Source organism: Lissotriton vulgaris, chromosome 8 (genome assembly GCF_964263255.1).
Source record: "Lissotriton vulgaris chromosome 8, aLisVul1.2, whole genome shotgun sequence".
NCBI lineage: Eukaryota > Metazoa > Chordata > Amphibia > Caudata > Salamandridae > Lissotriton > Lissotriton vulgaris.
In genome coordinates this window covers 1,288,144,175-1,288,157,284 of record NC_141696.1, presented here as the reverse complement: position 1 = coordinate 1,288,157,284, position 13,110 = coordinate 1,288,144,175, and the positions used below count along the sequence as shown (strand labels likewise).

At 44.6% G+C, this 13,110-nt stretch overlaps 1 protein-coding gene across 3 annotated transcripts in view; it reads left to right on the top strand.

Annotated features, from left to right (window-relative positions):
* PARP4 (poly(ADP-ribose) polymerase family member 4) overlaps window positions 1-13,110 on the top strand; it is a 1,988,214-nt gene that overhangs the window by 516,484 nt on the left and 1,458,620 nt on the right. For all 3 annotated transcript variants that reach the window (XM_086935217.1, XM_086935220.1, XM_086935219.1), the window contains exon 18: window positions 1,789-1,875. In XM_086935217.1, the coding sequence (XP_086791343.1) occupies window positions 1,789-1,875 (87 nt within the window). The remainder of the gene's footprint in view (window positions 1-1,788; window positions 1,876-13,110) is intronic.

Here is a 13,110-nt window from a genome sequence, read left to right as displayed (position 1 = left end):
TAAAGAAGACGTCTGACCTCTGTAACAAGAGTAAAGGACATGAACAGGTGTTTTGGTCCTATATAGTTGTTTTTATGTACTCACATGAGCTGTCATTTATATGATCCTAAACATGATTCCACAATACAGTGAACCATTTAATGGCTAATGGGACATCCTGGTACCATCCTGAATTGGTGATCAGCATAGTTCCAAATCTCTCATTAGTTTACTACTTAGGTAGTCCATTAAAAGTATTCTTGTAGTCTAAGCAAATTGTTAAGGCTATCCAAGAGGCAAATGTATCATTGACTGGAATGTACTAAATGAGTTACCCTGGTTTGTGTTGTTATTTTTAGATGACATGACAGACCATTTTATCTCTTCAACAAGGTATACTATGTAGAAAGTCCAGACAACCCTTATTGGCTTACAGGGCTTACATTAATAATCCCAAATGCTTTCTTTTTGCTAATGTGGGTGAGCAGTTTAGGCTTATCAGAGAATAGTGTTAATGCTGACCTGGTAGATGTTGGAACAGTGTTACTTATTAATATTGTCTCAATCAGAGTTGGGGAGGGTAAGAAAAGTGAAGCCGATTTACAGTGGTAGAAATCTCTCTTTATTCCAATTACTGTTCAAATATTTAAGGTTGCCAATTGCTTTCACCTTTAGTGTTTAATTAAGCAGTTGAATTCCCTCTTTCTAGGTCTGGCTTGAGAGCACAGCTGTCTCCATTAGTTATTGTTGGCACAGATTACCTCATACATTTACGGAAAGGGAGTATTGGCCAGCATCTACTGCCATTGGCTCACTTGGATGAGCTCCCTTCTGGTATTGGCTCACTGAGCTGTCTGTCACATTTTGATCAACCAACAGCATTTTGCTGATGCATACATGCCAAAATACGCATGCTTTTCATTACTTTTGTACCCACACATTAGTTTCCTGTATTGTTCCCAGCATGATTCTTTAGGTCAAACAGTTGTTTTGTAATCAGTAGCCCCTTAACAATGATTGTGTGCAGCTGGAAAATACTCTTCTGTTCGGTCTGTTCATGAGACAGCTTGAGGAAAACCGTTTTTTGACTTGCCTATAACTTTGGCGCTGTTTGACAAATCTTAACAAACTTTTTCGCAAAAAGTGTCTTGGTGATTCCAGTTCTGTATGGAAAATTCTGGAGTGATCTGTTAAGCTAGGTCAAAAACAAAGGGGGCTCAAAAAAGTATATTTCCCAATTTAATTTCCATAGAATCTTTAGACACACCTGCAGCCCGAACCAAACACCAAATTTGGAAGAAAGCTAGCTTTTGATCTGCAGATTGTGCTTTTTGTTATTTGGTGTAAATCCGTTCAGACGTTTGCAAGATATTAAAGGAAATCCAACTTTGTAAATCTGGGCTAAGCTAGGCACAGATCTCATGGTGAGATCCGATTGGCTGTCAGCAGTTCAACCAGAAAGTGATGGCAGCTATCTTGGGACCAATATACATGATAGCACCCCATTGAAACGCATTGTAGTGAATGGCAGGTTTTGAGGATCACAAAAAGGAGAACATATAAAGGGTGCACTAGGGGTGGACCCTTGAAATCAGGCTAGGTGAAAGGGTGAAAAGAAGAGTCAGCAGAAATCTGAAGCAGGTGAAATACCATCTATTATTATGATAAAGTAACACTGGTCTTTTCAGACGTTAATAAAGTAATTTTTTCTATCTTGTTAGATAATTATCATTTTTAATATACATTCACTCGCCACCCAGAGTGCCTCTTGTTCTTTTGCATATGGTAATGATTTTCCTTCTCTGGCAGGTTAAAGAAAAGGAAGAGGCTCATCGTGAGTATAGGGAGGCTGTCAGTAAAGGCCATGGAGCTTATCTCATGGATCAAGATGCACCGGTATGTTCCACTTTTAATGAATTGCTGATAATGTCATTGTGAATACTTAAGCCATATGACTACGTGATAAGGTAATATGCTGACCAATGACCTATGGTTATTTTCCAATTTAGCCCAAACTGTGCCATAAATATGAAAATGTGCAATATAAATATGGAAAAACAACTATAGAGCTTCAGTTTGGTCTTATTCAGTCAAAAACATTCTCACCAAGATTGGAATCTCATCTGACTGACATATGGCTGCTTAAAACCCAATCCTGCAGGGCCATGAAAGTATCACAAAATAAACAAAATAGAGAGACAATTTGATTCTGCCCATTTATGATGAGATTATTTTATCCCTGATAAGAATACATTTTTGCCGAACACCAAACTGAGAAAGTATATCCATAGACTGTTAACGTCATGCCAGTGTTAATAATAGTTAGTGGGTAAGGAAGTCAACACCAGTGGAAGCACGTATTTACATCACATACAAGTTCGATGCTCAGCCTGTGCAATTTATTAAGGTCAACAGTTTCCCAATGGCATCTTTTCCGCATGTGTAACTGTGCAGTCTGCTGCCTGGTATGAGTATCTCCAGCCCCGGCTGACATAATTCTAGTTTCTGGAATTTCCAATCCACTAGGCCATTAACACACAAACACACACTCTCTCAATCTTTCTTTTGCTCACTCTCACTTTCTTTTACGAAGGTGTGTTACAATTACAGTATCACAAAAGGGTATTGTCATCGGCTGAAATCTTTTAGAATCAGAGCTTTTTGTGAAAACTCTCACTATACAAACGTAAATATGTACAACTATCAAATAAATGTAAAACATGTGTAAGGAGTAGTGGGAGGCATTATGACAAGAGTATTGTCAAAAGAGAGCTTTCAAAGATCACACAATGTCAGAGGTGAAAATTAAACTAATATGAAAGCCCGGCTCAGGTACAAGGTCCTGACAGCTTCTTTAGTTAGTCATTTCCTAAAACAAAACCATTCAGAAGAGGAAGTGAAATTGACTATTTAACAGACATTAAGCAGAATCTCAGAGGAGGTAGTTTGGAAGAATTACTCATATAAATAAAAAAATATGAATTCTCAAAAGAAAAAGTACTGAAAAAGTACTGAGTGAGGTCCCAGACTTTTTAAGTATCCTGTGAACAATTACCTCCTAGGTTCAGCATTATTCAAGTGACAAATATGGTAACCAGAAGAAAAACAAGCCACCAAAAAAATCCTTCAGTGGAACATATTTCATATTTAGGTGAAATATCCTGGGGCTTATTCTCGTAAATGCCACTTATCCACATCTTTATGACAAACGTTTTCTTCTATTGGAAAGTAATGGAGACATCATTAAACAAATGTAGTGCTCAGGCTTTTTGACTTTTTTTCATTTCCTATTCCTTCTTATTCCTTACCCAGCTTTGAGTTTCTAATGGATAATGCTAACCTCAGAATTCTCAGCATGTGATTACTCTCAGGCATGAGTCTAGATCTGAAGAATTTTCTTAAGCAATTCCCCCGCATGTCGGTACCTGGTGATGTGTGGCTCAGTTTCACCGAAGTGGAAGACTTTGTTGGGTTCTGTTTCTTGAGGGCGTTCTTACGAGTACTCGTCCTTCAGATCGAAATCATCTGGTAAGTCTCAAAAAAAGAAACATAAGAAGCTGAAACACAGCTTCCCTGTGTCCCGACACTCACACCTTGAGGAGTAACGCAATCCCCTGTGTCCTCCCAAGCCGCGGACTCTGTCTTTGACTTCAGAAGTCATCCTAGCCCGAATAGCTATGCAACCTGAGTTCCCCAGTCCATGGGCAGCACCACAGCTAATCTAGACCTCTAGAGAGGCCATGCTGCTGTTGTTCAGCACCCTACCTAATCCATATGGAGCGCTTTCAGGCACTAAGAATCCGAGGGGCCTTCAGTCAGTCTACCGCCAGCACATCTGTCCCCAACACAAACTGAGCCCCTCGACCTCATTCAGGGGTCAGGCCTGATTCCAGGGCCAGTGCCAAGCCCAATACCCCTTACGGCCCAACGACCAATGCTAGACCATTGGTGCTGGCACCAACACCAGAGGGTGAGCCTTACAGACCCTGAAGCAAATCTGTCACAACCCCCACCGAAGACTCAACCTCGTTCTTTAGCTTATTCAGACTCACAAACTGCCTGACCCCTAATAATAATTCTTAGTTTTATTACAATGAGAATTTTTGAAATTCAAGATGCCAGATGCCTGGATAGCTCCCCTAAAAGTGGCCTCCATTCTACCACTCCTGGCCCATCCCCGGAAAAGACTGCCTTCTTCACTATGCTCATTCAGAGAGCAGTGGAGGTTCTAGATCTACAACTGCCTACCGCTGAGGTCATGACAATCATCCTAATGGAGTAGTATGCGGCCCGGGCAGTCCTCGCTGGAACCCCTCCTGCCTTTTTACGAGGCCTCACTTGACACATAGCTGGACACCTGGGCAAAGGCAGAATCTTGCCCACCAGTTAACAGGTAGATTGCCAGGACACCCACACCTACTGCTGGAGAGCAAGCCTTTTCCCTGCAACACCCAACATCCGAGTGTCTGGCAGTCCAGGCCTGTACTAGCAGGCTCATCGCAAACACTTTTCCAACCTCCCTGCCAGGTAGAGAGTCAACACATGGAGACGTTTGCCAAACATATGTTCTCCTCTGCCAATCTTGCTGTATGCTCTGTGAACTCCAGCTGCCTCCAGGAAGGACATTTGAATGCATGATGGGATTTGGTGGTGGAAATCTTGTCGGCAGCCCTGGATGAACTCAGAACTAATTTTCAGCAAATCTTACATGATGGTTAAGACACATCAAAATATGTCATATGCTCTGGCCTGGACACTACTGACTGCTTGGGGTGGCCAGTCAGGATCAGTGTTGTGCTTTGATGCCATGCTTGGATTTGCTCCACAGAGTCTCAAGCAATGTGCAACAGTCCTTGATGGACATGCATTTGATGACACATGTCTCTTCAGAGTCAATGTCTCAGCCTCGGAGCACTTCAAGGAGAGCAAGGCAACAGTGTGCACCCTTGGACTGGCACTAGCTACGCAGCAGTTTCCCCAGTAATTTTGCGTCTTTCGACGCTTTGGAAGAAGATTTCATCAGAGGCCACCTCAAACCTTCCTTCTGCAACAGCAGACCTCCCACACGTTTCGAGGCAGAGGTCGGCGATCCGCCCATCAGCGCTAAGGCCCTCAGGGGCAACAAACTACCCAATCCCCAGTAACTTCCTCTGCAAACTCTACAAAACCACACATTTTCCCTCTGCTGCACACAGTAGCCTGGTAGGAGGTCAGATCACCTTTTACCTCCACAGGTAGCAGAGCATCACTGTAAGGAAGTGCCCGATTTTGCATGGTTACCCCCCACTTTTTGTCTGACATCTGATGCCTCCTGACTTCATGTGCCCTTGTCCCTGCCAGTCAGGTTACCATGGCCTGCGTTATTTCCCTGTACCTTTGTACCCACAATTGGCACATTCCTGGCCACAGGTAATCCCCTTGTAAAAGGTGCCATAGGTAGCAAGGGCACTGTAACCACAGAAGGCCGCTAAGTCCTGCGGCACCTATTGTGCCACCCTTAGATGCCATGTACCTTTAACACCCACACGCTGCCATTGCAGGCTGCATATTTTGGTTCAGAGAAAAGTGAACAGTCGACATGGCCCACATCCCTGTGTGCCATGCCTACAACCCACTGCCTGAGGCCTAGGTAATTCATCCCTCTAGCAGTGCGCACTAGCCCTCAGGTGAGGGCACAGTCGCATGAGACGTGTGCCCCTACAGTGTTTAAGTCCATTTTTAAGACACTGTTAGTGTAGTAAAGCCACAAAAGAGTATATGGTCTGGGGTTGGTCATTACGAACTCCACAGCTCAATAATGTCTTTACTAAAAACTGGGAAGTTTGGAAGGCAAACTTCTCAACACATTAAACCCACACTGATGCCAGTGTGGGATTCAATGTAAAATGCACTATGAGGGCATCTTAGAGACGACCGGCCATGGTGCGATTCCTTAAGGGCTGCCTGCCATCACCAGACAGGTTTCTGGACCCCTGGGTAGAGAGCGTTTACTCTCTTGGTCCAGAAACAAAGCTCATCCTGAGCAGATGTGTCATGACTCCTTCCCCGAGATGGGCTGGATCCACAAAGGGGAAGCTTCAAATGCCTGCCAACTTTGGAAGCTGTCCCTGCCTTTTGCTGCCCCTAGCAACTGGCTCCCATCGGTACTGGCCCCACTTTGGGCGGTAGAATGGGCAAGAAAACCAAGCTAAAAAGAGAGGTGTGCCCACCTTTTCCAACCCCACCCCTCCATCTTGAAGATGAGGGGACCCAGCTAATCAGGGAGAGGCTCATGTTAGTACTTACATAATGTAGCCTCTGTTATACTTCTGGGGAATCCCTGGACTCTGTACACACTATACCTTACTTTGGTGTAGTATATGCAGAGCCAGCTTCCTACAGGTATGCCCAAGTAAATACCTCTCATTAGCAACACAAAGACTAAAGTGGACCAAGTTCGGTATGGAAAGGAAACAAATTGTATTCATTCAACATGCTTCCTTAAATGCCCATTCATAGGTGTCGAACATAAATAAAAAATAATCTCACGCACTGAACCACTTGACCTCAGTGTCAAATCAATATTAATAACAAGAACCGAAAGATAATTCAGTGTTGGACCACATTTAATATGTAATGTGAAATAAAAGTGGATGCAGAAGCTCAAGTTGCTGCTTTACATAATCTGATACCAACACAGCCGCCCACTCTGCACCAGAGGTGGACATTTCCATAGTGGATCTGACACGGATGGTATTAGGAATTTCTCTGTTATTGCCCAGATAAACTAAGGAGATAACTACTTTGACCCTCATTCTAGAGTGGATGAAGGTGTCTTCTCGCCTCTCCTAACTGGACCTAAGTTAAAAAAAAAGCGTGTCATTCTCTCTAGAGTCCACCCACCTTTGGAAATAAAAAACATTTCAGCGTGAAAGGATGTATTCTCAGAATCTGCATGGAAGCTAGAATGAACATTTAGGAGTAAACAAGGATCTAAGGAAAGAACTGATCTGAAAGAGACGATTAGTTATAGATTCCTTACATTTAGAATTACCCCAGGAGTCAGACTGGATCTGGAGAATGTTTTTGTCAGCAGTACTCTGCGCATCGAAAGGTGGCGTCGGTCAGCTCTGCATTCGTTGCTGATGTCGTGGTCGCTGGGATGATGTAGCAGTAGCTACTTTGACACCGTCCTCACACGCTGATGTCAGTTCTTTCTTTTTCCGCACCAGCCACCAGATCCAGAGAGAGCGGTACCTCCAGTCACTTTTTGACTGACTTTTTTGCAACTTTTGTCGACACTGTTTTTTTGAGTCTTTCGACTCCTGGTGCACGCAGGGATGTCCAGTCGTCCTCAGCCTGGCTTTAAGGCTTGCGACACCTGTCGCAAGCTGATGTTGATTATGGACCCACACCGTGTTTGCCTGTGGTGCCTGGAGCGCGACCATGATTCCAAGTCGTGTTCCGACAGCCGGACCATGAATCTGAAGTCTTCGCGGGAGCGGTCCCGAAAGCTTCTCGAGGCCAGGCAGTCAACTCCGTGCCGTTCGAGGTTCCGATCACATGGGAGGTCAAGGAACCGGTCGCTGAGTCACCACCACTCGTCGTCAAAGTCTTCGCACTCCTCAGGTAAGTCGAGGCACAAGAAGAAGCATTGTCGTACTGTGACTTCTACCCGTCTGTTGGCCGACGCGACAAGGGATGCGGACGGTGCCCATTCCGCAGCTTGGTGTGCAGAGTCTGAACGGTCGGCTCAGAGTTTCCCTCCCTTTCCGGGAAGCTGAGCGACCCCTGCCCAGCTTCGGAGTTTCTACCAAGCGATGCATGCCATCTTTGGGCAGCCCTTCTCTGCCGGCGCGCATCCGGGCCCCTCGGACTTCGCTGGGGGCCCTGGGCCTTTGACACCAGAAGCTCTGGTCCTGGCACAACAGGGTCCTTTTGGATCCAGGTTTGGATCCGGATCAGCGCCGGTCCACCTTATAACACCTCCCCCAGTGCCGATTCGACTGGCACCACGTTCGCAGTCGGTGCCGGTGTGTCCCCAGCCGGCGTCGAGCCAGGCCTCCACCCAGACTTAAACTTGGAGCCGGACCAACGTCGACCAACGCCAGACACTTGTTCCTCCCTGGTTCTTTTGAGGCCAGATTGGCAACCAGAGGAGGGTGAGGATGACTGGGAGGGTTCTGTAGACCCTTTAGCTGACCAGTTGGATGATCCGGACTGGAGAGAGGAGTTGGGGGAAGCCAGTAGTCTGGATACATCTCCTCCTACTGGGCTATGTAGGAGGGTGCTTCACTTCTCTGATGCTGTGTTGGTTGCTGCTTTGAACTCTTGTCGTGGAAGAACGCTCCAGTCTATTTCAAGCGCCGATCATCTGAAAGCGCTATTTGGCAGCGCTGGTAATCAACTGCTCGCGTTTCCCGCTTCGCGGGAAACACTCGTGATTGTGGGCTTGTAGGCGGACTGGGAGATAAGGAAACACCATTGCCCACAAGCCATCTGGGCCTGGAGCACCTCCCCGCCACGCCCCCCTCACCTGGCTCTAATTGCGCTGCAGGACCGCTGAGGAACAGAGATCACTTCTGCTGATGCTGTGTTGGGTGCTGCTTTGAACTCTTGTCGTGGAAGAACGCTCCAGTCTATTTCAAGCGCCGATCATCTGAAAGCGCTATTTGGCAGTGCTGGTAATCAACTGCTCGCGTTTCCCGCTTCGCGGGAAACACTCGTGATTGTGGGCTTGTAGGCAGACTGGGAGACAAGGAAACACCATTGCCCACAAGCCATCTGGGCCTGGAGCACCTCCCCGCCACGCCCCCCTCACCTGGCTCTAATTGCGCTGCAGGACCGCGCATCGCGGGACGCGCGCGGGTGGCGCCGGGCTAAGCCCGGGCAAAGGGCGGGCCCTCTGTGGCCCTCGGTGGCTGAGGTAGGCTGGGCTGGGCCAGGATATTTATATTTGCTAATAAATAGACGTGTTGTGTTTAAAACGAAGTGCCGCCTTGTGAAGTTAAATAACAGTTTTTGCTCCATTGACATTGACTGGAGGGCAACCCCAGACTTTCCTCCATTATCACATCTATTTTATGGTTTATTCACATTTTTAATTGCACTCTTTGTGGAAATTTATTTTTGCATAAACGACACCCTTTGAAAAAGTACTGGAGAGGATGACAAAGAAACTTCGTTCTGGGAGATTAGTAGGGGGAAGGACCTGTGCTAAAACAAAATCCAACCCCCTAAGAAATAAATCAGTTAATAATCCTTTACTAAAGGGACAATGTCAGCTTTTTGAACTATGGCAAAAACCGGTGGATAAGAATTTACCAGCTGATGGAAAAGATGGCCCGCTTTCAGTTGCACATGTGGGGCCGACACAAGTGGTTGATAATTCGGTCCCCCTCTCTTCGATGACAGATCCATTCCAAATAGAAACTACTGCGAGGACCTGCCTTGTACATTCCGAAGCTGATGGTGATACTAAGCTCCATGTTCAAACTATGGAGGGAAAACAAGCTAACAATCCACCAGCTCCACAAGCCTCTACTCCTTATGCTCGGTCAGGAGGAGATTCCTCATTATCATCTATTGACCTAGAACTCTGTGGCCGCTACCTGGAGGCAGGTAGTTTGAAAACCCCAGAAGCCTTTAAGCCATCAGTGGGTGCTACTCCATCTGGATTATTGTTATATAGCAGTACTCCCTCAATAAATGTGCAGGATAGGTCCGCGTTGTTAAATGTCTCCAAGAGCCCTGAGCTCAATCTATCTGGAATTTGTCCTTCTGCTGCTGCAGGCGAAAAACCTATATCGGAATCTCTGATTGCCCTGGAACATTTGCTAGCCTCTATATTACTTCTTTTGGGCAAATTCGTGGGCAGCTCTGACTGTATCTTGGACTCTGTCACTAAAATATTGAATACATTGCTGCAAAAGGCTCCTGAAATGAGGGGTGTTCCCTCCCCCGAGGCCGATTTCAGCTTGGCAACAGGGTATGTAAAGACTCCTGCAGAGAACTCTGGTATAAAGCCTACAGTAGTAGTTCAAGAAAACAATGCCACGGTCTTGCCAGCCACTGCGGCAACTAACTGTGTAAAGAACTCAGATCTTGAAATAGAGGAAGAAAATCTGTCTGCTTCAGTTTTAAAAATAACACAAGAATTATTTCCAATATTCATCCCTGAGAAAAAAGGGCAACATGATGATGAGAAAGAGATAAAGGAAAAAATCGGCAAACATAGAAATAATAAAGGTAAAAAAAGGAAGCCTGTGCGCAAATATAGGAAGAAAAGACAAAGGCGGATAATCTTCCAAGATCCAATTGTTTTAACTGATAATGAAGATATTGTCACTGTCTCTAACCCGGTGGCCACAAATTTGGCTAGTGAACCCTGCCATCCATATTGTGGTCCAGAGATCATTTGTAATACTCTTCCTTTGACTGTGGAGGACCTACCTCAGAATGGTGGACATGGATTGATTGCCCCCCCAATGGTAGAGATAAGGAGCTCAATCCCGGCTTAACTTGGGGCTCTCAACCCTTTGGCTTCTTCTTTTTCTCTGTACGTCCACACCTTTCTTCCCAGGCAAAAATTTCAATGTCTTATGTGGACACTTTGGTTTTGGACTTCTTGCCTTTATTTGATGCTGATTTGCCCTTAAATAGATCATGGCTGCTCAAATGTTTCAGTCACTTGGAAAGTCTTCACCTTATTCAGTCAAGTGACATTGAGTTAGTTTCTTTGCTAGGTGGAGATAGTGTTTCACGCATAAGGGTCAAATTTTATTCCAAAATTATTGTAAATCTTATATTACAGCAAGCGGAGAACTTTCAATGCAGAGGTATTGACGTTTTGCCTATTTTTAGTCTAGGTAATATCACGCATTCCCACAGGATGGCCCAAAAGGGTGATAAGCAAGATGGGGCTCTTTCTCCATTTAAAGATTTAAAGATTTGGGTCTCTAAGGGGCAACGTTCGGTTTCCCAGGTATTGCCTCCTCCACTAATTCAGAACTCTCTTCCATCAGAGGATAATCATCGGTGGAATTGGCTGCCTAGTGCCCTATCAAATAAGAGCACAGATAATCCCAAATTATTCCATCATCTTTAACAATAATCTGAAAATTATTTCTTGGAATGCAGCTGGAATACATAGCAGTTCAGAGAAATTAGAGTTTTTATTCTCGCTGGGAGCAAATGTGATCTGCATCCAAGAAACATGGTGTACTAATAACATTTATGCAGGGAAGGATTACTATGTGTTGGAAGCGCCGGCTGCCCCCTCCAAGAAAGGTCATGCCAAAGGGGGAATTGCTTGCTTATTGTCTAACAAACTGCACTGGAGATTCTCTCATTATATTGACCCAAGTAATCTCTTCCAAGCTATAACAATAGCAAATCTCCCTAGCTCTCCAAATAAATCGGCAGTCGTAATTATTAATGTGTACATTCCTCCCGAAGAGCGTTTTAACATTTTATTGAAGCAAGTGTTTCAGTATATTGGACAGATTAAAAATGTTTATTCCCCACCTGAAGTTATCCTAGTAGGAGATTTGAATTGTAAAATTTCTAATGCTAGTTTAAATCTATTTAGAAACAAACCCAAAGAAGAGGCCTATTTTATTCCACAATCCCTCTTTCCAGATAAAATAATAACTAACAAAAGAGGGAAGATTCTTCTGGAAGAATTATCGGCAGTCGAGGGGCTTATTCTAAATGGGAGATTGCCCTCTGATGTGCCCGCGAAATTTACTCACAGGTCCCCCTTTAGTGCCTCAATACTTGACTATGTGATCTCTGATTATGACATTTTCCCATGCATTCAGGATCTTATGGTATCCCCTACATCTTTGAGTGATCATAGCATAATCATTATAACTATTTCTTTAAAACCTCCCCCCACTGAGTCTTGGTCCCTTAATAATAACGATGTTAATTTTCATGGATCTTCGGGTAGATGTTTTTGGAATCCAACTGCCATTATAGGTGTGCAGGATATTCTATGCAAAACTATATTAGAATTAAACGATTGGCATGGTTCCGAAATTGTTAACTTTGAAAAGTTTATGAGGAAGATCATCCTAGATGTGAAAAAGGCTAGTTGTTCTAGGAAAAAGGTAGTTTATCCTAGTGCATTGCGTATTCTGAATAAGGAAATAAATAAATTAGTGCGAGAGCAATTTTTAGGTAGATCTGGTGAACTAGCAAAAGAAATATCGAGGTTAAAAAGAAGGAGAACTAGATTAAAAGCGAAACTGAAAAAGGAGAAGGAAGATTCTGTATGGATAAACTTGCGGGAAGCGGTTGTACATGGCAAGCCTAGAGAATTTTGGTCCATAGTTGGCAAGGGTTGCGGTACTAGAACGAGCCCTCTCCCCATCCCTATATCTGAAGAGGTATGGTCCTCTTACATTCGGAAGCTGTATGCAGGGAATGTTACATTGGCTGTAGATAGTGACCCTGATCTAACACCTGAGGGCCCTATTCATTTTCCAACAGAGAAAACAATAGAACTGGCCATAAAGAACATGCGCTCCTCCGGCGCAATGGGACCTGACGAACTACCTATGACGGTTCTGAAGCAGGAACCCTTGCTATGGAGTAAGATCCTTTACCCATTGTTTAAATCCTGCTTTGTTACCAAAATGGTCCCTGCTTCTTGGAGGGGAAGTATATTGATCCCTATTTTTAAGAAGGGAGCTAGGGACAACCCCATGAACTATCGTTTGATAGCCCTCCTCGACTCAATCGGAAAGGTTTTTGCAAAATGTATCTTAATATTACTTAACGATTGGATCGAGGAGAACAACATCTTGCCGTTAGAACAAACTGGTTTCCGTAGGGGGCATGGTACATTAGATAACCTCACCGCCCTGCATGTGATCTCTGATAAATACACACATGTGAGAGGGGTGGTGGTGTTCGCTGCGTTTATTGATTTCTCCACAGCGTTCGATAAAGTAGATCGTCGAACGCTGTGGAGAAAATTAGCAGCCCTTGGTTTACCATCTTATTTACTGGATCTTGTAAGTGCTCTCCATACGGATACCTGGTGTTATGTTCTTCAAGGTGGAAAAAGGGGACTCTCGCACCGAACTCCATCTTTGAACGGCCTTAAACAAGGCTGCCTTCTGGCTCCATTATTGTTTTCCTTGT